Raw genomic sequence first — 27,939 nt, 5'->3', positions numbered from 1 at the left:
AATAATAATCACATTGGGCCTAATTCAGACCTCAGGACAAATATGTTCTCAAAATATGCATTGCAGGTGGGGCAGATGTAACATTTACAGAGAGAGAGAGAGAGAGAGAGAGTTACATTTGGGTGGTGTGCATTCAAACTGCAATCTATATTGCAGTGTAAAAATAAAGCAGCCAGTATTTACGCTGCACAGAAACAAAATAACTCACCCAAATGTAACTCTCTCTGCACATATTACATCAGCCCCACCTGCAGTGCACATGGTTTTGTCCATGGTTTTATCCATTAAAGGAGTTTGCTTTTGAAAACCAAACTGAATCACCCTAAATTCCTGCTAATTTCCTGCAGAAAAATAGCATATCCCCCCTCTGTGGCGGTCTATGCCAAATAGAACAAATGTGCTGTATGGTGCACATTTTTCTGCAGATAGCCCCAACTGTATGTTTTCAAGTTCCTTTATCAGATGACTCCTGCTAGCTGCTAAAATGTCATTATTAAACCTGCGGGCAGTGAGAAACAATTAGGTAATTTACATTAAGCAGACATTAGCTGTAATCATTTTAGTGCAATTCAGATTACTAAAACTGTATTATCTAACAGGATGCTGTAAAGCATATTAATGCAATTTGCTATTAAAAAACCTTGTTGTGTGTTTCTATATTTTGTGAGGGAAAGTAGCTGTTTTTAGTTACCGCAGCAGCCTTCACAATCGTTGTGTGTGATCTCATTTTTCCCAAATCCTGGACGGCAGTTGTCAATACGCACAATATCCAAGGAATGCGCTCTATACTTTATCTCAGGAACATTTGCAAATTGTTCTCCCAGCACACACTGCTGCTGTTTAAAAAAACTTCTCAATGTCTCTGACCTGCAGCATAGATACAAAGCAAAAATATTAGGGTATAACAACATCATGTGCACTGGTGTATACATACCTCCCAACTGTCCCGCTTTTTGTGGGACCGTCCTGTTTTTTTGGGATGTCCCCACGTCCCGCCCAGGGCTGGCAGTGTCCCGTGAGGTGGTGGGCAATTGGGAGTCCCCCACAGTCACCCGTGAATAGACGCTGTGCGCCTTTGGCGTGCATAATGTCCCTCTTCACGAATGGGCAATGTTGGGAGGTATGGTGTATCTATAATGGGTGCAAGATAAGTAGTGCACAAGACCCTCATGTCCAGTATAAATAATTATACTTAAAGCGACGGGAGCAGAAATTAACCATTGTGGGGGCGTTGTTGGTGTAGGGTCCAGACAACGCAGGCATGTCTGGACCATTTGGAAGGGGAGGGGGCAGCTGTGCAACATCACAAGCAGCTGCTGCAGCCCAAAACATGGCCTTACGGGCTTACCTATGGCTTTGCAGCTAATTGAAGGGGGGCAGCCTTTGATGTGCGAGTGCTGTATAGATAAGTGCTCATACAGTAGTTACTTTGCATGGTGGCCTTGTCCTTTGCTCCCCCCCATTTTCTCGAATTTGCATCTCATTAAATATGCGAATGGTATACTTTTCAATGGGAAAACATCTGGATGCGAGTTCCGGCGCCTGAGACACCTTAAGCATAATCCTGTATACGAGCCATGTGTCGTGGTTAATTGAATAGCCATATCCATGAGCTGCGGTAAAAATAACTATGGCTAATTAGATACCGGCATGTGGCCCTTATCCTGTTCCCTTGCAAAGGCAAATTCCTTCTCGAATGGACAAAACCATGTGCACTGCAGGTGGGGCAGATGCAACTTGTGCAGAGAAAATTACATTTTGGAGAGTTATTTTGTTTCTGTGCAGGGAAAATACTGGCTGCTTTATTTTTACACTGCAATATAGATCTCACTTTGAAGTAAAACCCCACCCAAATCTAACTCTCTCTGCACATGTTACATCTGCCCCACCTGCAGTGCAGCATGAGTTTGTCCATTTGAGAAGTCATTTGACTTTGCGAGTGAACCAGAATAAGGGCCTATATGTGAAAGACATTGATGATGTAGATAGAATGCATTACCTTTACGGAATAGGGAAGGAGATTACATTTATGTGTAATTTTTCATTTCATTTTAGATATATGATTGTACTAATTATTGCATTAAACTTGTTTTCTTAGTAATTTTAATATGGATGATATGATGACTTGTATGAGAAACCTATGTAATGACATAAAATGGTACACTATTTGTATTACATCTTGCGCTGCCTTATTTTTTTGCCAACTCTGATCTGTTATCTAATTATTTATTTATTTTATCCCAGCAACAGCTAAGAGCTTTATGCACTTTCGTTATTAAGCCATTGCAGTTCAACATACAGTATGTAGCAGGGCTGCACTACGTAAGTAAGCATACTGTATCTGTGCATGTGCACAGCTTGCTAAATAATGACAGTGCCTTACGTAACACCTTAAGTAGTGCTCCAAAATTAGTTTTGGTTCAAGTAAGAAGCATTACTTAGAGTAGCTAATGCGCTTTTAACATCGCTACTTCCCAATTTTTTTTTAACTGCTTATTGTTATAAGGTTCCCTTAACCCCTTCCCGACACAGCCTGTTTTTGCCTTCCTGACAGAGGCCTTTTTTTCAAATCTGACAGGTATCACCAGTGACGTGCGGTGAGGTTTGTGGTTGGTGAGGCACTGGCTAGGCGGAGCCAGTGCCACCAGGCTCTGTGGGGTGCATTGGGTTCGGGATGTTTCTGCGCTGACAGGCAGGTGCAGTAGCGACTTGCCAGAGCAGCTCCTGCCTGTCAGCGCAGAAACAACCTGGACCCAGCGCTTGCCACAGACCCATCGTTGCTGGCTCCACCAAGCCACCATGGGGTCTGCCCACATACCTTTTCACTTGTGACAGAGGTGTGTATGTGTGTAAAGTGACAGAGGTGTGTATGTGTGTAAAGTGACAGGTGTGTACGGTTTCTGTGTGTTTGTGTAAAATAAGTATATTTTTAAATGAAGTAAACAGTATTGGCCCAATGTACTGGTCTCTGAGTTCACTGGCTGTGTGGGGTGCTGGCTGAAACTGAGGTTTTTTTTAAAAGGGCAATTATTTACAATGCATGGTTTTGCCTTGTAAATATTTGCCTCTTTAAAAGAACTCAGAGGCCAGTACATTGGGCCAATATACTTAATTTAAAAAACACACAGAAACAGTACACACCTGTCACATTACACAAACACACACCTGTCACTTTACATAAATACAGATACACACCACAACAACGCAAACACACATGCCTTTTTGTCCCTTAACACAAACATAAACGATCACCTATGCCACAAAAAAAAACACAGCCCCCAACCTCCACAACTTACAATTCAGCGTATACCAAGGCAGCCTGGCAGCAGTGACCGGCGCAGCGTCTCCTGGGACAGGCAGCCAAACACCGAACAAGAGCGCCGGGCGGGAGGCAGGAGAGAGACCCGCCCGGCCCCGGACAGTAAAGGGGAGCAGCAGCAGAGCATGTGCCGGTGCCTGGTGCCTGAACGGCTCGGCGCAGCTCCGCTCCGCCTCCCCCCCACCCCCGGCAATACAAGTCAGTAGACGAGCTGTGCAGCGGTTGCACAGCTCGTCCACCTTTAAAACTTAAACTGTGCTATAAGCGGCACCTCACCTTTAGAAGTGCCATCGTTCAGGGACGCGCTTTCTGCCTTTATGAAAGCTGCCCCTGTCACTGAGACAGCGCCACTGTGTCCAATCACAGCTGCCTCAGTGACAGGGGCGTGCTTTCATATAGGCAGGAAAGCACATCCCTGCCACCGAGGCACCGCTATAGGTGCCGCCTATACACATTTTTTCAAATGCGCTTTCACAGCTAAGTTCCCTGCCCACTGCCCGCCCCTGTGTCAGTTCATTTAATATGGACAGCGGGAGGCACCGAAACGAGTAAAAGTGATTCTAATAATACAAAGCATATACTTATGACACATAATATGTGTCATAAGTTTTTTCTTTGTATTGTGTTATTATATTAAACCTAAATGACAGGGGAGGCTCTGCCTCCCCTGCCTCCCCTGACTGCACGTCCCTGGGTATCACTTAAGTGGGGATAACTTTTTTTTGCTTTTACTTATCCCAGTGATTTTGAGATTGTTTTCCCGTGACACATTGGGCCTTATTTTGGTTCATTCTTTCTGACAAAATCCTTCTTAGATGGACAAAACCATGTGCACTGCAGGGGGGGGCAGATGTAACGTGCAGAGAGAATTAGATTTGGGTGAGTCATTTTGTTTCTGTGCAGGGAAAATACTGACTGCTTTATTTTTACACTGCAATATAGATCTCACTTTGAAGTAAAACCCCACCCAAATCTAATTCTCTCTGCACAAGTAACACCTGCCCCACCTGCAGTGCACATGGTTTTGCCCATCTAAGAAGGATTTTGTCAGAAAGAATGAACCAAAATAAGGCCCATAGTACTTTAAATTAGTGGTAAATTTTGGTCGATACAGTTTTTTTTTTTTGTGAAAAATACCAAAATGTCGTAAAAAAATGGAACATTTTGATATTTGCAAAATGTAAAATTTTCTGCTTGTGAGACAAATAATCATACCACTCAAAATAGTTAATAACTAACATAAACCATATCTAAACTTTATTATAACATCATTATTTCAACCTCCTTTAATTTTTTTGGACACTAGGGGGCAGCAGAGTCTAAATTTTACACATCACACAGTTTAACGCTGCTTTTGGCTGTTCACGTTTGAACAGCCAATCGCAGCGATCGCCCATGACGGGGGGCATCGCTGCCCCCCCTGGGCAATGAGGGAGGATGTCTGCTGTCAGGGACAGCAGACATCGTCCCTCTGTCACCGCGTCTGTAGACACGGTGACAATTCAAAGGCATGACGTACATTTATGCCATGTGTCGGGAAGTACATCCCGACCATGACGTAAATGTACGTCAAATGTCGGGAAGGGGTTAAAAGGCCCTCACTTATTGGAATGAATATGAGGGTAATATCATAGTTGCTATGTCAAGCAAACTTTAACAGGGTATCTGCTCAGAATGTCGATAGGCAGAATGTTGACACGTTCTGCAGGAGACTCCCTGTAATAGCAGCAATCTCCCTCTCTCCCTTATTAGTCTAGCAATCTACCGCATTTCACCTAGCCCACATTACACTGTTGCATTTTTGTGTAAAAAAAGGAATTAGAGATAGATACATTTATATTGAATAATCAGCACCATTTCCCAGCACTTTACCAAGTATAGTAGTTCTTACTAACTGCTCATCTACATTTGTATATAAGTCATTTTAAAAGATTCCTCTCAGATGTAGCAGTGAACACCCACGCTTCTAGGTGCCACATTCACAATCTCTCCATATATGGAATTAGACACACCCTGTGGGAGGAGCAGGACACGCTCACTCAATGGGGTGCTGTGCAAAATTCTATTACCAACTATAATCTCCCTGAAACTAGTTTTCAAAAGTAGGCAAGTATGATTTTATGTCAGTACTGTATGCCTAACATCTTGAAATGTCAACAGAACTTTAGTGATAATATTAGGGTTAGGCTAAAATAGTGAAAAATGTTATGTCCGCATTTGGACTGTTGACATTTACATAATGTCCATGTCAACATTAAGAACATGGCAACAAGTGTCTACCTTGAGAAGTTTGGCGATTCAACTAACCTGTAAATGAATCTCTCAGTAAACACATGTTTGACATTTGAGGAATGGCAAAATAACACAAATTACCTTCCTCTACATATTTTCTGTTAGCGGTGATATATAGTGCAGTTAGTAGTATTCATGTATAAGCTCTGAAAAGATCAGTATGCCTTACCAACAGACAGAATCCCAACAGAGGCTGTGTAAGTATACTTACACCTTCCCTCTAACCTACCCTACCTGCAGCCTAACTCTAACCTTTAGTTCCTAAACCTTACCCCCCCCACAGCCTAATCCTCAACCTTAGTGCCTAACCCAAACCCTAACCCTCCCCCCGCAGCCTAACCCTCCCCCATTGTGCCTAACCCAAACCACCCCAAAGCCTAACACTAACCCTCCCCCTTAGTTTTTTTACTCTAAAACGCCGCTGGCACACACCTATATGAAGGGGGAGGGCAGCATTGGGTCCAGGCTGCTTGAAGCTCCCGGGGCTGTGGGTGCAATGTTGCCTCGCTGCCTGGTGGCTGATTGGCTGAGAGAGAGAGCACTCTCAGCCAATCAGCGGCTGGCCACTGTCCGCAGTGTCCACTCAGTGCTTCCCAGACACTGCGGACTGGCCACCCCGCCATGACTGCACCCACAGTCCCTGGGTGCTTCACGCGGCCTGGACCTCGGCATGGGATAAATCGCATGCGGCTTGTCCGCCTAATGTATGGAAGCCTTTAACCCTAAGTCCCTACTAATGCCTAAACCTTTTGGTCAGTATGTTGACCACCAGCAACATAACTGCATCCAGCTCTTAAGGGGTGTACACTCGGAGAACTTTTAACAGGAGATTTTGACTAGATAGTCAAAATCTCCTAGATCATAGACTATCATTGCTTAGACAAAATCGCTTAGTCCAAATCTCCAGTGCATCTAGCCAAAATCTCTCCCAAAATTGCTTAGTCAAAATTGTCCATTTGTCAAAATCTGCCTGTGTGTACACCCTTTTACAATGCACAAAAAGTCCTTGTGGTAGCAACGGTGCTGCTAGTAGCTGTCATATACAGATCTTAGCAGCCATTTGGTAAGAAGAGTACCAGGAACAAATTACAAAAATGAAATGGATGACCCTTGTTACTTTACACATATTGTAAATGACTTTCTTCGTAATAGCAGTATAAATTAACAGCTGGCATTTGTGAGCAACAGGAGACCAATCAGTATGTAAGATCTATAGCTGGAATACTGAGATGCCTCAGAGAAGGACTGAATATGTCGTAAATATATGATTAGTGGCAGAGGTAAGCAGAATGCCACTCAATATTATTGACACATAACTCCACATAACAGCACACCTCTATGTTACTGCTCAACTCCTTTCTACAATAATATGCATACTACATAGAATGTGTACACAGTATTATTTTATTAATTAAATTACTTCACTTGACAAAACTCAACAAGTTGTTGATGATTGCTGATATCCTATGATCCATGAAACTCACAGTACAAACTTAAGGCTAGATTTCTATGGCTGAAATGTATGCTCCCATTGGAGACACAAATGTATGCAGCGTAGGAACACTATAGACAATGACTGAGACCACATATAGAAAATAGAACATGTACAGTCACAATCCAAGTGTCCGGCAGGAATCCATGAATTGCCCCAACTACTTTTCCTATACAATGAGAGACCCCAACAGCATGACAAGGACAATATCGGGGACATCTATAAAATGGTACCAGACAAAAATCATTTAACATCAAATTAATTTGCAAAAAAATGCCCTACGTTTATAAAACCTGGCATAGAATAGGCACTCATCGTTCATAAATGTCATAAGGCTGCATGGTGGGCGGCAAACAAAGGTCACATTCAGATAAAAGCCAATCCCTTTATGTTTCTATATTGGTTCATAAGAATTTCATTCTATTCAACTCCATATTGTAAACAAGTCTTGAAGCTCCATTGCTTCACATAAGGGCATTTTATGAATTAATGAGCCTGTGTGTAAATGAAGTGATCTAACAAGGGGAAAATGGAGGTGACATATGTGCCCTTTATAGGCTGGGTTTACACTATGCCGAAGGATCCACTGTTCAACTGACCTGTTGACATAGCAGACAAATTGGTAAGGATACACACTTACCAATCTGACACTCAGTATGTCTGTTCACCCGTCACAACTGAGTGGGCATTTGAATACGCACACAATGTGTGGCTTAAGGATTGGTGTAGGAAAGAGGGATTCGTGTTCATGGAACACTGGGCGGACTTCTCGGTCAGGCGCCATCTTTTTTGCCGTGATGGATTGCACCTGAACGAGGAGGGGGCTGCGGTGCTGGGGGGAAGGATGGTTAGAGGGTTGGAGGAGATTTTAAACTAGGCGACGGGGGGGTGGGGGCAGCAAGACATTATGGGACCATCAGGGAGAGTAGCCGGACCGGGATCAGGAATCATATGGGGGAAGGAGATGGGGGGGGGGGGGGACGGAGACATAGACAAAGCCCTGGGACATAACAAGGGTATAATCGGGGGTAACTCTCAGGGTGCATCAGGAATGTCATGTAATAAAATGTTATGTTGTAACAGTCATGTTACCCCATTACAGTTCTTAGGTACAGATGATCTTAGTATACGGGAAGGAGGGAATGACAGAGGAAGAATTCCCGGAACTATGGAGAGGGCAGGCAGTGTGCATGGTGGGGAGGCCTGTAGAGAGTCTATTGAAGGGGAGAGGGGAAAGAGGAAGCTAGTAAAGAATTCAAATGGGTCCTGGGGTGAAACTAATCACAATATTAGAGCCATATCTAAAAATAAACATAAATTAAAATGCTTACTGGCTAATGCAAGAAGCTTAGTGAGTAAAATCGGGGAGCTTGAAACGGTGATCAGTAGGGATGACTACGACATCATTGGTATTACAGAAACATGGTGTAATGAGTCGCATGACTGGGCATTAAACATGGAGGGATATACACTCTACAGGAAAGACAGGGAAAATAGAAGGGGCGGGGGTGTGTGCCTATATGTAAATAATAACTTAACATCATGTGAGAAAAATATGAGCACAGACCTGGAAGACGACAACTCAGAGACAGTGTGGGCAGAGATAACCGACAATAATAAGAAACCAAAAAACAAATTTATAATAGGGGTATGCTATAGACCACCAAATATAAATGAAAGGGAAGAGTCTCTTCTTTTAAACCAAATCAAACAAGCATCAAATCAGGGTCAGGTATTAATTATGGGGGATTTTAATTTACCCGACATTGATTGGGAAAACGAAACAGGTAAATCAGCAAGAAGCAATGGGTTCTTAAGCTTACTTAAAGACCAGTTTATTACACAAACGGTAGAAACTCCAACTCGTGATGAGGCGCTCTTGGACTTAGTATTAACAAATAACACAGACTTAGTTTCAAACACAAAAGTAATTGAACAATTAGGGAATAGTGATCACAATATGGTTTCACTGGAAATCAACTTCAGTAAATTACATCAAAAAGGATCTGCAAAAATACTAAACTTCAGAAAAGCGAACTTTGAATTATTCAGGAAAGCCCTTACAGGAATTGGGTGGAAAACGGTTATGGAGGGAAAAAATGCAGAGGAAATGTGGGATACTCTAAAAAAGGTGCTTGATTCACTAACTATTGAATACATTCCTAAAGTAATTAAAGGTAAATTCAACAAAAAAAAGCCACCATGGTTGGACAAAGAAGTAAGGTCAGCTATCAACAATAAAACCAGAGCCTTTAAATTCTATAAAAATAACTTGAATGAGGAGGCGTTCGCAAAATACAAAGAATCAAACAAAACTTGTAAAGGGGTAATCAAAGCAGCTAAAATATTATATGAAGAGTGCATAGCCACTGAAAGCAAAACCAACCCAAAGAAGTTTTTTAAATACATAAATAGTAAACGTTTAATTAAGGAAAACATAGGCCCACTAACTGATACTAGTGGAAAAAGTGTTACTGAGGACAAGGGAAAAGCAAAACTGTTAAATGAGTTCTTCTCATCAGTATTTACTAAGGGAGAGCAGACTGTGGAACGAACATTTACCACAAACGGGACAAATAAGCCAGATCTCATTGTGGATTTCACGCCGAAGGAAATAATACTGAGGCTAAGCAAACTCAAAACAAATAAGTCACCAGGGCCAGATGGGATTCATCCGAGGGTATTAATGGAATTAAGGGATGAACTAGCTACCCCCCTACATTATATTTTTAGCAAGTCACTATCGTCAGGTATAGTACCAAAAGATTGGAGAATAGCAGAGGTAGTGCCAATATTCAAAAAAGGAAAAAAGGAAGATCCCGCTAATTACAGACCCGTTAGTTTAACATCAATTGTGGGTAAACTATTTGAAGGATTTTTAAGGGATGGTATCCAGGAATATTTAGATAATCACCGTCTACTCAGTACTAACCAACATGGGTTCGTGAAAAATCGTTCATGCCAAACTAATCTACTAGGGTTCTATGAAGAGGTTAGCAAAAACCTCGATAATGGAAATGCTGTAGATGTGATTTTCCTAGATTTCGCTAAAGCATTTGATACTGTCCCACACAAGAGATTGATTAATAAAATGGAGAACCTAGGATTGGGTGAAAATGTCTGCAGATGGGTAGGGAATTGGCTATGTAATAGAGAACAAAGAGTGGTTGTGAATGGTGCCGTATCAGATATGATACCGGTACTAAGTGGAGTGCCCCAGGGCTCGGTTTTGGGGCCCATTTTGTTTAACATTTTTATTAACAATATTGGGATAGGGTTACTCAGCAATGTATCCATCTTTGCGGACGATACAAAACTTAGCAAAGTCATCAAATCACCAGAAGATGTCACCATGCTTCAAAATGATCTTGCAATTCTAGATGAGTGGGCTAAAAAATGGAAGATGAGGTTCAATGTAGATAAATGTAAGGTTATGCACCTTGGGAGACACAACCAGTGTGCAAGTTACAACCTTAGTGGAGAGGAACTGGGTAATTCCATACTTGAAAAGGATCTAGGAGTCCAAATAGACAGCAATCTAGGATGTAGTGCCCATTGTAATGTAGCTACAAAAAAGGCCAACAAAATTCTGGCATGTATTAAGAGGGGAATGGAAACTAGGGACTCAAGGGTAATTATGCCACTATATAAAGCATTGGTGCGACCTCATCTAGAGTACGGAGTACAGTTCTGGGCCCCACACTATAAAAAGGACATCATAGAATTAGAAAAAGTCCAAAGGCGAGCAACAAAGCTTATTAGGGGAATGGAGAATTTAAGCTACGGGGAGAGATTAAGCAATTTGGGACTATTTACATTAGAAAAGAGACGTTTAAGGGGGGACATGCTCAACATGTACAAGTATATCAAGGGCCAATATAAGGAACTGTCACACACCCTATTTTCTACTAGAAAGGAATCTAGGACGCGAGGGCATGAGTATAGATTAGAAGAAAAAAGATTTCATTCAGCTAGTAGAAAGAATTTCTTTACGGTCAGAACAGTCAAACTCTGGAACTCTCTTCCCAGAGAGGTGGTAATGGCTGGCTCATTAAATGCGTTCAAGGCAAAGTTGGACAAACATTTACTGGAGAAAAACATCCATGGGTACAAATAAGAAATATAATTTGTCTGTAAAATAGCAGAACCTACCAAATCAGCAATGGATATCTATACCAGGTTGAACTAGATGGACGCAAGTCTTTTTTCAGCCTTACCTACTATGTAACTATGTAACAATCAGACATGGCTATATATCTGCAAGATACAATAGGTCCGTGAACAATATTAATGGAACAGGCAATATATGTACCTATGTACACCCAGCTTTACTCTCCTCGTCACTTATGCTCCCCCACCACCCATTCATCCCTTGCCACTCGTGTTCCCTCACCATTCTTCCCTTGTCATGTGTAGGAACTCTATTTAATAAACAGTCCTACTTTACCTCAACTAGCCCCATCATTCAATTATTAGCCATCATTTTTATTACTGAAATGCAAATAAATAGCCTACACTTACTGAAAAATTAAATTAAAAACCTTTACCCGCACCAAGCTGTAGACAGTCTGAAGCATGTCCCTGCCCCCCCATGGAATCAGATTTACAAGCAGCGTGAGTAAGATAGGTAACAGTAACCAGACATCGAGGTAATGATTGTAAGTTTCTATCTCCCCTCACCTCGTCTTCAAGTGCTGCCCCATGGCTGGAAATTTAGAATGGAATCGGTGGGATCTGCAGTATGTTCCTGCCCCCCCAGGGAACTGGAGATAACAGTGACTAAAGTCAGGGAACAGGAACCAGTAGCCTGGGTAACGATTCTGACAGCTGTGGACATGACACTTAGAGGAGTGGGGCTACATGGGACTATCTGCAGAATGTCCCTTTTACCCAGGGAAATGGAGAAATTAATTCAAGAAGGGACTTCAAAGGCAACAACATGAAAAACTGGAAGCGGATCTGAGAGAACCTGCAGGTAGAGAGGACACACAGAGGGGTATTCAATCCTCCGCCGCTATTTCCGATTGAAGAAATTGTGGCGGGTGCCTATTCAATGCTGTCTTTCCTGACAGCATTAAAGAAGCATCATGGCAGAACGGACCCAACTTTAAAAGCATTTGGGCCCATTTTGCCAAGAACGGCCGTGGATTGTCAATATCACGACATGTCTCGACGATCCATGGCCGTATCTCATGGACACACCACTTTTTGTTGTTCGTCATGCAGGACATTGAATCCCACACTGCCGAGTATCAGTTGAGCGGGCTGAGACTGGGCCAGAGTCACGTGACCAGGGATTGAATACCAGGTTCACGTGACCCGGCATTGAATATATACCCCCCATCGAATCTGCACAAGCTGCCGTGTACATCATTTCAGGATGGTGTTCTACACACATTCAAGTTAAAATATATATATTTTTTGGACCTTGTTGAATAACATAATTTCCAGGTTCTCAGAAAAAATCATTTCTATGTTCTGCGGAATATATCAGGGAGTGGTAACCAGGATATTTCAGTGATATTGCCTTCAATATATTGTTAATGAATAGAGGCCAGATGCACTAAGCTTCAAAAGTGATAAAATGGAGAGTGATAAACAACCAGCCAATCAGCTCTTACCTGCCATTTTTCAAACACAGCCTGTGACATGGCAAATAGGAGCTGATTGGCTGGTTGTTTATCACTATATTATCACTTTGCATCCGGCCCTACTGTAGGTCTGTTAGTACAAAATTATAAGTGCATGTGATAAATAATGAAAAGATATAAGTTTAGTAATGAATAGAACCTTAGGTTGTGTGTTGGAACCTCCTCACAATAACACTGTAAGGGTAAGGTCTGAACTAGGGAGTTTTGATGATCAAACTGACAATTTAAGTACCATATGGTGTGATATGTGTCAGTGGCGTAAATTCATCCCAGTTGCCCGGAGGCAAGATAAATATCGGTGCCCCCCCTTCCCCACAAACACACACACACATACCGCCTTATATAAATATATTTTTGCTTGTGTGTATGTATGTTATGTGTAGAGACAGGATTATATGCAACATAAAAAGCTTGAAATATGCATGCAAATATGCATGAAAAATACTTAAAATATGCATGAAAAGTGTTAAAATATGCTACATTAAATAATAAAAAAAAAGTAATTTTGAACTTATTTATTTAAAAATCAGCACACAATTAGTTGCAAATAAACCTAAAAAATAGGCCCACAGCATCTGCAGATGTCTAGTGCTGTACACAGGATTTGTTTTCTTCCTGGCTGCTACAGCAGACTGCAGCGTCCAAAGCTCTTCTTGCATCAACTACACGGACCCTCATCTCCAGCGCCGATGGATCAAATGTCAGCATAGCTGTGAGGGCGGCTCAGTGGAAGGCTTCCTCCCTGCGCCGCATACTCACTGTGACACGGCATTCCCTCCGGGCCGCGTCCTCTGCTGCAGAAGTCTGTCTCTTGGTGTAAAGTCCCAGGCCAGGGGCAGGCAAAGGTTCAGGAGCTTCGTAATGGCATCCACCTCGACTGACTTTTATCAACATATATTGGCAGCTTAGAGCAGTGTCAGACTTAGCGTACATCCAAGGTTCCCCACACTGCGCACATATTGCCCCAGCCTGCACACTCTACCACTACCTGGCCAGCAGCAGCAGGGCAAACCAGTGCTGTAATTCACAGGTGGGACGAGGACGGGGCCTAAAATATGCACCATCACTAGATTTTAAGTAAAATATGCAATAACCAGTGAGAATGGGCAAATTATGCAAATGCATATGCAAATATGCAAATGCATATAATCCTGTCTCTAGTTATGTGTAATATGTTTAAAATAAAGAGAGTGTGACCTCTATGGGACTGCTAGGAGGGGAAATCAACCATAGAAGCAATATCAATGGATTTCAATTACCTGATTTGAACTAGCAGGGGAGGAGAGGTGCCACCTTGGGAGCAGGAGCCCGGCGGCAGATGACTCCATTGTCTCCCAGAGTTCTGCCTCTGATATGTGTGTATTGAATTGTATTGCTGACCCATGATGATATGCTTGAAGATGCAGAAAGTTAAGACTCTATATACCCAGGTATTTTTACCGCAATGATGAAATACAGTCCAGAAGGCGAAACCTCTATTTTCAATATCCTGACACCCCCTCCTTACCACAAGTATACAAGGCAGTAGAGCGTTGCTGGGCCCAAATACTTCTCAGGGGGCATGGCCTAATAGCAGGAGGTGTGGCTATTCTCACTCAGAATAAAATACTGAAAAAATTGCATATTAACCACCTTGCTGGCCACACTGCAGCTTAGCACCAAGCAGCACGTGATAGGTTGAGATGAGCTGCTGCAGCTGCCAGATCTGGGCCCCTGGGTAATTAGTACCTGCTCCCCCCTCACTCGGCGCTACAGCAAGTAAACTGCAGGATTAATAAAAAACAAATATGTTACCATTTACCATGCGTTGGCTTAGTGCTTCCCTGGAGAAATTAATTAAGATGCTACATTGATAGGATCTACTATCGAGAGGTTTACCTAAGAATTACTCTGACAATTTACTTATTTACTTAAATTCACTACTTTAAATGGAAACCATACTATAATAAGTAAATAAAACATGAATCTTATATGAACTCTTATTCTGAAAGTGGCATGTGCTAGTACAGGCTATAAAATGGAAAATATATTTAGCTTTTCAGTTACTTCAGGGCATGTTAGCACATGCTAAGCCAATCCAAAAAGGCAGTGTACTGAAGGTTAGACAATTAAAGGGCATCTTTATGAAACACTGTTTGCTAGCTAGATCACTGGGAGCCACATCTCATCCAATCATCTTAAAGCCATTCGCAGAGTTTGAACATCTCCAGGCTGTTTGCCTCTCTAATCCGGGGTAACAGAGAATGGGGCAGATGTATTAAGCCTTAACAAGAGATAAATGCAGGGGTGATAAAGAGAGATAAATGTCCAGCCAATCAGCTCCTTGCCGACTTTTTTCAAACACAGCCTGTAACATGGCAGTTATCAGGTGATTGGCTGGACGTTTATCTCTTTATCACACTTGCATTTATCTCTTGTTAAGGCTTAATTAATACATCTGCCCCAATATGTCGTTTTTCTGAATGACATTTGTCTTCGCAAGGGAAAATAATTCTACTGTTTGAGGAAAATGAACTCATAAAGATATTTTGTGTCTCTTATATAGTCTGTTTCAGCAGCAGACAGACAGGCTCCAGAGAAATTAATTGGGGGCTCTGGGCTGGTACATACCTGGGGGACCCTGTGCTAGCACCAGGGTTGCCTACTTCCAAATTCTCCTCTAAGGGAGAAGCCCAGAGAGGAGAATGTCATCAGCACTTCTGGGGCGGGGCCTGATTTAGACGTATTGTGAATCGCAGTAATTTAACATTGTGGCCGGGGACGCGTGGGGTCAATCCGGGACGGTAGGCAACCCTCGCTAGCACAACAGAGGGCAATGGACTCTTGGCTAGCATATGACAGGGGGTACCCTCGGCCATAAAACAGACGGTGCTTGAATGCACAGGCAGTGCCAGATTAACAACAGGGGCCCCTACACATAGCTACAATTCCAGCATGGGGGCAATGTGGTATAATGTGAACTGGAGGCACTACATTGTGTTTAACACATTTGTGGTGCTAGGAGTATTTACACCTTATACTTTAAGACATCAGCAGCATATCATATTGACAATTTTATTGGTAGTGCCCACCCTTAAGCCTTAGTTTGACCTTGAACATAAGTAAATTGCTTTATGGCTATAAAATGACAGCTTACTTATGTGTAGAACTACAAAATTCTGTAGTTTCAGTAAATAATGAAATCAAGATCCATAAGTCTTAATGTGAACAATTTGAATTGTGGAATAGAATGCAAATATTTTGGACAAATGAATAGTATAAAAACTACACTTGAATTTGTCAGTCATACAGATTTATAGATATTTGTTGAGCGCCATCTGGGGGAGAAAACTACAAAAGGCAGAAATGAAAAATAGATGTTTCGTTTTAGAAATAACAATTAAAAACAAGTAATAATTAGATCCACATAAGTCAGACTTGTTAGACACAAGCCCCCAGTATCAGTTTCCTCAATTAATTTATTTTCTCATTTATTAGACAGTAGCAACTTATTATACCTAACTTCTTTGGGTACTTGTGTCGTTTCATGGCGGCAGGCTACGCTACGTTTTCAGCGCAGGCTAAGCTACATTGTCAGTATAGCCCAAGGGCTGCCTAGAGTAGTGTCCCTGCGGAAGCCCTGCGTAGTCAGCGTAGTGTCCCTGTCAGGCAGCGTAGTCACCGTACTGTCCCCAGGAGCCGCAGCTCTGTCCCCCGGAGTCCCTGGCGGGAAGCGGTACATCTGTCAGAACAGACTTAGGTCTACAGTCATTAGGTCGACCCCAGAAGGTCGACTTGCCCCAAGGTCGACAGGGTTAAAGGTCGACATGGGTCAATGCCGACATGACTTAAGGTCGACATGGGCCAAGGTCGACACGGGTTTAGGTTGACAGTCATTAGGTCGACATGAATTTTCACTTTTTTGTCGAATGTCGACACAGTCGACATGGGCACAGTTAGAGATGCACCACAGCCCCTCGCAACGCTCGCGATGCTTCAGGCACGGTGCCTCGCTTCGCTCGCCACACTATTTTATTCTCCCACCACACCCTAGTGGATGGTAGGGCATGAAATACCACCTGTCGGCACATGTTGACTGCAAAAAATTTAAAAACTCATGTCGACCTAATGACTGTCGACCTAAACCCATGTCACCCTTGGCCCATGTCGACCTTAAGTCAGGTCGACCTTGACCCATGTCGACCTTTAACCCTGTCGACCTTGGGGCAAGTCGACCTTCCGGGGTCGACCTAATGACTGTAGACCTAAGTCTGATCTGACAGATGACCGCTTCCCCCCTGGCGAGCCTAGTGAGCGCTGGTAACCTATCATGCGGGTGCCAGGCGCTCCATCTGTCTGAGACGCACAAGTGTCTCAGTAATTCTTGCGGCATGGTACAGCAACCCTGCCTGTGTCCGCATCAGGGAGACGGACAGGGTTAGGGGTTCGGTAGCACCTGCGTCTCCTGCACAAAGGGGGGGGGGGGGGGTGCGGTGCACATGTGTGTCTCATGCACAATAAAGGACGCATTTGCCAGTGCTCCATGTTACATACTGGCAAATGCCTCCATTTCAAACCCCCACTATCCACACCAGCCCAAAACGTGCGAGCGTAGCAAGCCCCACGAGGGGAGGTGGTACGCGTCCTCCCGACCTATTCATACCCCCACTATCCACGTTGGCGTGGAGGTGATTTTATACAGTTTGGCGAGCGCACCACTACGCTGATTCTGACAGGGGGGGGGGGGTGTCCCAACTGACCCCCACCACAGGGCACTGCTGCCTACAGGCAAAAAGAGGGACAGTCCAAAAAAAAGGGACAATTGGAAGGTATGCTATTTGCATGAGTAAGATTGTGTCTACTGCAGCAGTATTCAAGAGCCAGCAAAGAAATATAAATTAGTAGTTCCATTTGACTTTATATAGTCAAAATCAAATCAAAATTGACTAAGCAGTGTTTAGCTGCTTAGATGCAGATTCGAACCCGATGCGCGGCACCACGTCATCCAAAGCAGAAATGGACTTGCCTGGCAAGTCTATTTATGCTTCGATCTAGCAGATCTCATGCTGCTTAATGCAGCATCACCCCTGCCTCCCCCACGTGCTGTCCTCCCGCCATCGATCCCTCCCTTCTCTTCGATGCCGGTACCCACCAGCCGACGATATTGCATTGGTATCGACATGTGCCGGATCGAAGCATCTGTACACCCCTTTACTCACATTTTCACAGACTGGAAAAAATCATTAGATGGTAAGAGAATTGCATATACTGTATATGAATGTGCAACAGAATAGCGGATTTTGCAATTCATTTGCAGATTTACACAGGGTGGGTTTTCACTCTGTGTGGATGGTGGCTAAACACTTGCAGTCATCTGAAATTTGCAGAGGAGCAATTAGTTCTGGCAGCCAGGACAGTGTAATGGTTAGCATTACTGCCTCACAGCACTGAGGTCATGGGTTCAATTCCCACCAAGGCTCTAACTGTGTGGAGTTTGTACTATCCCCTGGATTAAGTGGGGGCTCATATCTATCTAGGGCCCCCTTGTGGTATATATACACAGTAGTATATTATTGTAAAACATAATTAATGATGTCTAACCCACCATTGCTATAAACTTTGCTGATGACGCTGATTGCTGCTGGCTATAAAATGGAAAACACACTTTATTATTATTCAAGTGAACAAAACATGTATATCCCCCTACCACTGGCCACTTGACATTTACCTGTGAAAGATATAAACAGTTCATTTTGTAGAGAGTGTCCCGGAGCTTTAATGACATGGCATTTATGGAAAGTGTTTTTCATCTGACAGTTCAGGCCTGCAATCATTTCTGTGATTATTCTGAGGAGATTCTTGACAAATTGGAGATTGCCGGGATGATGACAGGGCTTGGCATAGTACTACATGTTTACTTGGTATATATAGTCTGGCATGTGGTAAGCTGCAGAGAAAATACATTCTTTAGTGTGGTCTCTCTGGTAAAACAAATACATTGTACCTGTTGTCTACACATAGTGGAAGCAGCCATTTTGCGGGCTGGACCAGCATGACTGGTTTCTATTAATTTCATAAGCGGAATTTCTTAATGAATGTTTGTTCTGCAAAATAAAAGGTCCCAGATGACATCCAGACAGTCGGGATCCCAACTTACAAGGGCTATTCTCCATTGTGGGGGTCCAGGACCCCATAGAGGTAGAATATAACCTGTGGTGGGTGCAGTGAGCCACCAAGACTTTAGTTTGGTGAGCGCAGCAAGCCTGCAAGGGGCTTTGATGTGCCTGCCCCCCTGTTGGAGTGCCAGCAATCAGGATTCTGATGTCGGTATACTGACTGTCAGATTCATGACTGTCGGGCCGCTATATCACACCCAAAATAACTGCCACCAGTGCTTCTAAATCATGGGTGGTCAAACCGTTCTTCCAGATCTACCAATGGTCCACGTTTTCCAAATAACTTAACTGGTGCACAGCTGTAGTCATTACTAACTGTCACATTTTCAAACATCCTGCCTTCATTCCTACTATAGATCCCCAGGTTCCCTTTAAAACTTGAACTGTTGGTAGATCTTGAGGACAGGTTTGGCCATCCCTGGTCTAAATGATAGGTACACTTTGTATTGTTACCTAATCTGTGACTTGGTGGCTTTTAAATTTACATGAATAGCCCACTTACTGTAGATGGAACAAGTCAACTTACAGAAAATATCCCTAATTAACCACAGACTGCAAAATGAAGATTTAAATTATTATGTATTGTGAATATGTTCTGGCGGTGTTGTGATCTACATTCAATGTACATAAATACATTAAATTGATGCCTTGAGGCTATAGTAAATGTTTTACTGCATCCAAAATAACTAACATCAGGACCTGTAGGATTATTATAAAAAATATATCTCCAGTTACTACGTGTTAAACTAGCAGAGGGGGGTAGTGAATCAAATAAGAATGAAGAAATCTGCTCCCCCAACCTAGAGGTATTGTCTCTGCAGGTAAATGGAACAGGAAGCCTATCCACTGCAACAAAAGATAATGTCGATCAAAACGGAATAGATATAGGCAGAAAAATGAACATAGCTAGCAGCAGGAGAAGCACAAACACAACTTTAAGAGCTATGTGTGCAAATGCTAGGAGCTTAGGAAATAAAATCCCAGAACCACTAATTGCAATAATGACAAGGGATGTACTGGATATTGTGGCTATTACAGAGATATGGTGCAATGAAAATCATGACTGGGACATAGCTATACCAGGATATACTTTATTTAGGAAGGACAGAATGGGAAAAATTGGAGGAGGGGTTGCAATATATGTGAAAAAATATATAAAGACTACCTTAATACAAAGTATTGAAGAAAAAACTGAGGCCCTTTGGGTGACTATAGAAACATATACAGATCTACAGACCACCAGGTCAGGAAGAGGAACTAGACAAGAGCCTATTGCAGGACATCAATAAAATGGCATTAAAAGGAGAGGTGATAATCATGGGAGACTTTAATCTACCTGATGTAAACTGGGAGCTGCCTGTTGCAAGCTCAACCAGAAGTAGGGACATGCTGAATTCCTTGCAAGGAGCATCCCTCCAGCAATTGGTGAGGGAGTCCACTCGTAAGGACGCAATATTAGACTTAATACTTACAAATGGTGACAGAATACCTGACATAAATGTGGGTGAAAATCTGGGATCCAGTGACCATCAAGCAGTATGGTTCAAAATAAAGACAGAGACTGACTCATCGCACACAAAAATAAAGGTGTTAGATGTTAGGAAGGCTGATTTTGTAGAGATGGGAAACTATGTAAGGGATTCTTTGGCAGAGTGGAGGAACTTGGAAGGAATGCAGGATAAGTGTGAAAAATTAAAAAGTGCAATTCTAAAAGCAACAGAACTTTGTGTCAAAAGAGTTAGGAAAAACACAAGAAAAAGAAAGCCATTGTGGTTTGCAAAAGAAGTAGCAAGTATTGTGAAAGCAAAAAAGTTGACCTTTAAGAAATGTAAGCAGATGCAGAAGAATGAGGACAAAGAGGTGTATCTTGTTAGACAGAAGGAGGCTAAGAAGGTAATCAGATGTGCAAAAGCACAGGCTAAAGAGAAAATGGCCCAGTCAGTGGGTAAAGGGGGAAAAACTTTTTTTAGGTATATAAGTGAAAGGAGAAAAACAAAAAGTGGAATAATTAGACTGAAGACAGAGAGTCTTCTTGAGGGGGACAATGTAATAGCAGATAATATTAATAATTATTTCTGCTCAGTATTCACTGCTGAAAGAGAGGGGAAGGGGCCACAGTTAAGTTGCAAGTATAGTCAGAAAACTGAGGGAGAGACAAGTACATTTACAGAGGAGAAAGTCCTCACAGAACTCTCAAAACTGAAAGTGGATAAATCAATGGGGCCAGATGGGATACATCCAAGGATACTCAAAGAGCTTAAAGGGGAGCTGGTAAAAACAATAACAGAATTATTCAACGTCACTAGCTACTGGAGTAATCCCAGAGGACTGGAAAACAGAGAATGTAGTCCCACTGCACAAAAGTGGAAGCAGGGAAGAGGTAAGCAACTATCGACCAGTGAGCCTTACATCAGTAGTAGGGAAATTGATTGAAACACTCTTAAAACAAAGAGTTGTAGAATATCTCAAAAACCGCAATTTACGGGATCCAAAACAGCATGAGTTTACTGGGGGAAGATCATGTCAAACAAATCTTATTGACTTTTTTGACTGGGTGACTAAAGTAATAGATCAAGGTGGGGCTGTAGATGTAGCTTATCTAGACTTTAGTAAAGCTTTTGACACTGTCCCACATAACAGACTGTTAAATAAACTTGAAAGCTTGGGATTGGATTCTAAGATAGTTGAATGGATAAGAGCATGGTTGCAGGACAGAAAACAGAGAGTTGCAGTAAACGGAGTACAGTCAAAGGAGGGAAAGTTTACAAGTGGAGTACCCCAGGGATCTGTACTTGGACCGGTGCAGATGACACACAGGTATGCAACAGGGTAGACACACCAGGAGGGGTAAAACAAATGATTGAGGATCTAGGTAGATTAGAGGAATGGTCAAGAGCATGGCAACTACAGTTTAATGCCAAAAAATGCAAAATCATGCACTTGGGTCTCAGAAATCCAAAAACTAAATATAGTATAAATGGCACTATAATGGAAACTACTGAGGAAGAGAGGGATCTAGGTGTCACTATTTCAGGGGACTTAAAAGCAGGTAGGCAATGTAACAAAGCAATGAAGAAGGCAAGTCAGATGCTTGGTTGCATAGGGAGAGGTATCAGCAGTAGAAATAAAGAAGTAATAATGCCACTGTATAGGTCATTGGTACGACCTCACCTATTGTATTGAGTATTGTGTTCAGTTCTCGAGGCCATATCTCCAGAAGGATATAAATACATTAGAGACTGTACAAAGAAGGGCAACTAAAAGGGTGCATGGCCTACATCACAAAATGTACCAGGAAAGACGGAAAGATCTTAATATGTATACTTTAGAGCAGAGAAGGGAAAGGGCGGACATGATAGAAACTTTCAAATATATCAAGGGTTTTAACAAGGTACAGGTGGGAGACATTCTTCACAGGAAGAGGAGCAACAGAACACAAGGACATGCACTGAAACTAGAGGGAGGAAGATTCAGGGGAAATGTGAGGAAGATTACTTCACAGAAAGAGTAGTAGATAAGTGGAATAGCCTACCATCAGAGGTGGTAGACGCAAATACAGTACAATTTAAACATGCTTGGGATAGGCATATTGATATCCTTACAAAAAAATAAGGATCAAATATGGTTTGAGGTAACATGTTTAAAAAAGGGGCAGACTAGATGGGCCAAGTGGTTCTTATCTGCCGTCAAATTCTATGGGTGAGATAGATTTAATAGGATGAGAGATTCAGAAAGTGAGAGATTTGGGAAGAATCTCCAGTTTTTTTAAAGCGGCAATCATTTACACTGCAAAACCAGTTTGATTTTGAAGTGTAAGTGATTGCCGCTTTAAAAAAACTGGAGATTTCTTCCCAAATCTCCCACTTTCTGAATCTCTCATCCTATTAAATCTCACCCTATGTGTCTATGTTTATACTATTACTAGTTAAAAGCCGTCAAAATGTATTTTGAGCTGTGACAGTTTTGCCTTCACTTTGAGCTGTGACAGATTTTTAGCTCACAAACTCTCCAACCCACCCAGTCCCTATTTACTCCTACCTTGAATCTCTGTCTTCACAGCTCCCTTTTTTTATATATATATATATATATATATATAGCAGGTAAATAATTCACGGCACTCCAGGGAAACTTTTCAAAAACGTGTAATTATATGGTTTTTTTTAAAGTTTCCCCTGGAGTGCCGTGAATTATTTACCTGATAACAATACGTCTTCAAGGGCACCGGGGTCCAGCGAACACCTTTGGGAGAGTGCCAGGCCGCCACATCAAGAATATATATATATATATATATATATATATATATTGTAACACTGTAGGGGAATTTGGATGCCTTTTCCTGGGGTAGAAGGCAGCCAACAGCAGCTGAGAAATCACACCAGTACAGTCTTTGTGGTACAACTGGCCGCAACCAGTTTTATTTCAGCAGAAAAAAATAAACATAAAAGAAATACCTTGCCTGTCCAGCACTAACTATACACAGGGTGCTCCTAACTGTCACTAAAGAAAAATACAAAGTTTCCCAGTCAACACTGGGTGGCTCACTTGTAAAAGGCAGGTTTGCTTCTCACACAGAGACTCGGCAATCTCCCAGCCAATCCTCTCACACTGTTCACTCTGGCAGCCTTTTTACAGCTTGCTTGCTGATTAGCCCTCTGTGAGGCAAAACACCTGTTTCTAAAAGGTGTAGGACTAGAACCTGGGACAAATATACCTGCCCTCAAACACTACTCCAGTGTTCTTGTCACAATATATATATATATATATATATATATATGAACAGGTTACCCCAACCGCGCTTCTATATATGTATGGCAGCAATTCTGGGGGGCCCTCTGTTAGGCAGGACCCAGGATAGAGATAGGAAAAAAGGGGGGGGGTTCCCAGAATGCGCCCTTCCTAAAATACGGGATAATAATTGTTTTATCCAACACCAAACGGAATTTACAATGCCGGTACAAAAGAGTTATTCTTTAACAATAAAAAGATTTAACGATGAAACGTTTTTTTATTAAAATGTTGTCTTCTCAGTGAGGATGTTAGCCCAACGCGTTTCGTCAACAAATTGACTTCATCAGGGGCATTTTGACAGCAGCACAAAACATAGGAATTTCACACCGATATAGGGTCCTTAAATGGGATACATATATAGCGGTCTGTTTCTTACAAGTTGAAGATATTTTCAACGATAAAATCATAAAATAATGCCAAGAGTGAGTATTTAATGTGGAAATACAGTCCACTGATATTCCCGTATGTAGCTTCTGAGGGAGATTGAATAACCTCAGCACCACAATTTGAGGAATTGACACCAACAGATATTTTAGATAGATAGTCAAACCGGATGTGCTCTCCTGGATTCCAAACACTGATTCAGTGTTTGGAATCCAGGAGAGCACATCCGGTTTGACTATCTATCTAAAATATCTGTTGGTGTCAATTCCTCAAATTGTGGTGCTGAGGTTATTCAATCTCCCTCAGAAGCTACATACGGGAATATCAGTGGACTGTATTTCCACATTAAATACTCACTCGGCATTATTTTATGATTTTATCGTTGAAAATATCTTCAACTTGTAAGAAACAGGCCGCTATATATGTATCCCATTTAAGGACCCTATATCGGTGTGAAATTCCTATGTTTTGTGCTGCTGTCAAAATGCCCCTGATGAAGTCAATTTGTTGACGAAACGCGTTGGGCTAACATCCTCACTGAGAAGACAACATTTTAATAAAAAAAGTTTCAGCGTTAAATCTTTTTATTGTTAAAGAATTACTCTTTTGTACCGGCATTGTAAATTCCGTTTGGTGTTGGATAAAACAATTATTATCCCGTATTTTAGGAAGGGCGCATTCTGGGAACCCCCCCTTTTTTCCTATATATATATATATATATATATATATATATATCTTCCCCTCACCTCCACGCTGAATGCTCCCCTCACCTCCCGCCACAGAGATGCTGCTGTACTGTGTTGCAGCCTCTCCTCTGGAGCCACTACTGGCTGTAACTAAGGTCCTGGGGTTTAAAGCATCCCTGTCTCATGGCACCTGCATGTGGCTTGCAGGGTGTCCGATACAGCACGCTTCTGTCAGCTGAGCTACTGAGGATATGCACACACACTTCATCAAAGGCACGCTCCGGCAGTCACCCTGCTGCCAGTGGAGCTGCTCTGGGCAAGTGCTCCTTGAAACACCACTGCATGGGTTATAGGAAATACAAAACATTGGTGGATTGCAGACCAACATAGGATGATTACATAGGATGGGAATGAAATGGCTAAACAGTGTGGGTTGTATAGAAGTGAACAGATCCTTGATATTTTGAAGGCAAATGGTGGAATTCAGTGTCTCTCAGTGACTACTAGTTGAGAATCCTAGGGAAATATATTTAATTGTTAGCAATCTTCTATATTTTATAAAATGGAGTGAGCTGTGTTTATAGGTAACAAATTATCACTCATATACACTATTCTTGATATATATTGGTGTCAACAATGCATTTCCATATTTTATACAGGACCCCTTGTGATATATGCTAAGAAAGATTTGCAATCTTACCCAGTACATCAAAACTGTAACTTCTAAAGCTTTCCTTTTCTTGTGCAAAATTGTGCTTGATGGTTTTAGGGTGCAGCTGTACGACCCAGACATGGATGTGTCAAAAGCCATCAGCATGAGCTTTCCTGTTTCGGTTAGATTCACGTTACTATGCCCTGAAACAAAAACAGGAAATGAATTGTCGCTGACAGCTGGAATATACTAATGCATGATATGAAGAGGAGGCTATACAAAGAGTTCCAGTAAAGTCACACAATTTGCAATATGTTTTGACTAGTCAGGCATGAAAGGTCACTTGTAGCTGATGGAATCAAAGCTGCATGTGATGTTAGCTGGCAGCTGTAAAATGGCATGTCTGATCAATCTCACAGATACCAACTTAGTTGGCACTTGAGAAACCTGCATTTGAAAGTCCTCTACAGTCTGAAGGTGTTAAGGCACTAGGCAATATTTTAAACAATATCGCTCATTTTCCCATCCTAAGGGACATTGATTAAAATATCGCTCAGTGTGTACAGTATGTCAATATTATTATTGATGCACGCTCCCACGCATCATTAAAGACCCTCCCCCCCTCTACTGAACGTGTAGGTCAATTTGGTTATATAGCCAACAACTCGCATGTTCAGCGGCTCCCGGTGACGTAACTGAATTATATTGGTAACTGATATCGTTCAGTGTCTATGCTCAATATCGTCCACCCAGAAGTTCAGGGGGAAACACTCCCGATATTGCTCATACAGTATATCTGCTTGTTTCAACTAGTGTGTATGGGCCTTTAACCATAAATTATTAATATGGTCCATATTGTTGGTCTCCAGTCTATTTACTATAAAACACATGTAGGTAGAGAATAGTAGTCTACTCTGAGCAACTACATCTCAAAAGAACATATACAAATTTAGACCTGATTGCTGGGCTGCAATTCTTCTTCGCAGCCCAGCGATCAGGCAAATGTAGCCCTGCTTGACTGGCTCCCCGCCCCTGTGCACGGCTGGGAATACGTTTGCAGCTGTGCACAAAGGGATAAAACCATTTGCAATCACTAACCATCAGATGGTTTCCCTCTGTCCGGAGTGCCGAGTAAGTCTAGACTTACTCTGTGCTGCAATAGCCGTGAAGAGATGAAGGCCACTGCCGACATCAGCAGTCCAGGTTCTTGCTCTCTCGTTATTTGTTACCAGTTACCTTGTGGACTCAAAGGTTATTTACTGTTTGGTGCAAGTCAGTACCTTCCATCTGGGGTTACCAGAGGATTGTCGCAGGTCTGCACTACCCTTTTGTTTATTTCTCATCCACGCAGGGTGATTTCTGGGATACGGTCATTAGGTCTACTAGGTTGACAAGCATTGGGTTGACACCACTAGGTCGGCATGCAGCAAGGTCGACATGGGTTAAGGTAGACATGGGTCAAGGTCGACATGGGCTAGGTCGACATGGGCTTTTTCACTGTTTTTCGAGCCAACATGTGCCGACAGGCGGTATTTCATGCTCTCCCATCCACTAGGGCTTGGTTGGAGAATAAAATAGTGTGCCGAGTGTAGTGAGGCACCGTGCCTGAAGCATCGCGAGCAAAGCGTGCGATGCGAGGGGATACATTGCACTTCAAACTGTGTCCATGTCAACTTTGTCGACATTCGGGTAAAAAAACATTGAAAAACCCCATATTAACCTTTTGACTGTTGACCTAGCCCATGTCGACCTAATGTCATGTCGACCTAGACCCATGTCAAATTAGATCCATGTCGACCTTGACCCATGTCGACCTTGCTGCAAGTCGACCTAGTGTTGTGTCAACCCAATGCTTGTCGACCTAGGTCGACTAAACAATCCCACCCCGATTTCTGGGGTATTGTTAATACCCGCATCTTTGTGTCATTTGCGGTGTTTGTGTGTTGTTACATTGTTGTCTGTGTGGTGTTATTACTCTTATGCTTGCGAAGAGGTCGCACATGGTATGTGACTAGGTCACTTCTACGTATTGTTACCCGGTTTGTCTGTTGTTGGCGGTGTGCCCTTAGTTAGTTTTATCTTCCAGTTAGGTCCCAGTTAGTCAGTTGCACCTTTGGACTGTTCCTAAAGGATCTCCGGTATTTTGTCCAATCTTAAGACCTGGTGGCACCAGAGTTGGGGCGGACTTAATCGCACCTTCAAATGTGGCTATTAAAGGGGAAGTCTTAGTATTTACAGGTACTAACCATCCTTTAGGACAGTGCAACAGAGGCAATGTAGGGTTCGCTGTGGCCGTCCTAAACAGCGGTCACAGCTGTGGGTAACAATAGAAATCCTAACATTGTGTATATACAAAACATATAAATCATGTACCTACCTTTGAGGTTCCTTCCATCAGGCCCTATCCAGAGGAAAAATGGATCTATGGTCTCTTTGTATGCAATATCTACATCCATACAAGCAAGAAATGGACTGTTGTTAAACACCTTCACATACACCTTTACTGCAATACAGAACATG

At 42.4% G+C, this 27,939-nt stretch overlaps 1 protein-coding gene across 1 annotated transcript; it reads right to left on the bottom strand.

Moving 5' to 3' along the window:
- Positions 1-683: 683 nt before the first annotated feature.
- Positions 684-27,939, bottom strand: ZPBP2 (zona pellucida binding protein 2). The gene is made up of 3 exons (XM_083150090.1): positions 27,797-27,939; positions 25,475-25,622; positions 684-867 (listed from the first exon to the last, which is right to left on the bottom strand). Exons 1-3 carry the CDS (start codon positions 27,936-27,938, stop codon positions 684-686), a joined length of 474 nt encoding a protein of 157 aa, XP_083006216.1. The 5' UTR covers position 27,939.

Source organism: Crinia signifera, chromosome 6 (assembly GCF_055691185.1).
Source record: "Crinia signifera chromosome 6, ASM5569118v1, whole genome shotgun sequence".
Classification (NCBI taxonomy): domain Eukaryota; kingdom Metazoa; phylum Chordata; class Amphibia; order Anura; family Myobatrachidae; genus Crinia; species Crinia signifera.
The sequence above is the reverse complement of the archived record's forward strand: the minus strand, read 5'-3'. Positions and strand labels throughout refer to the sequence as shown.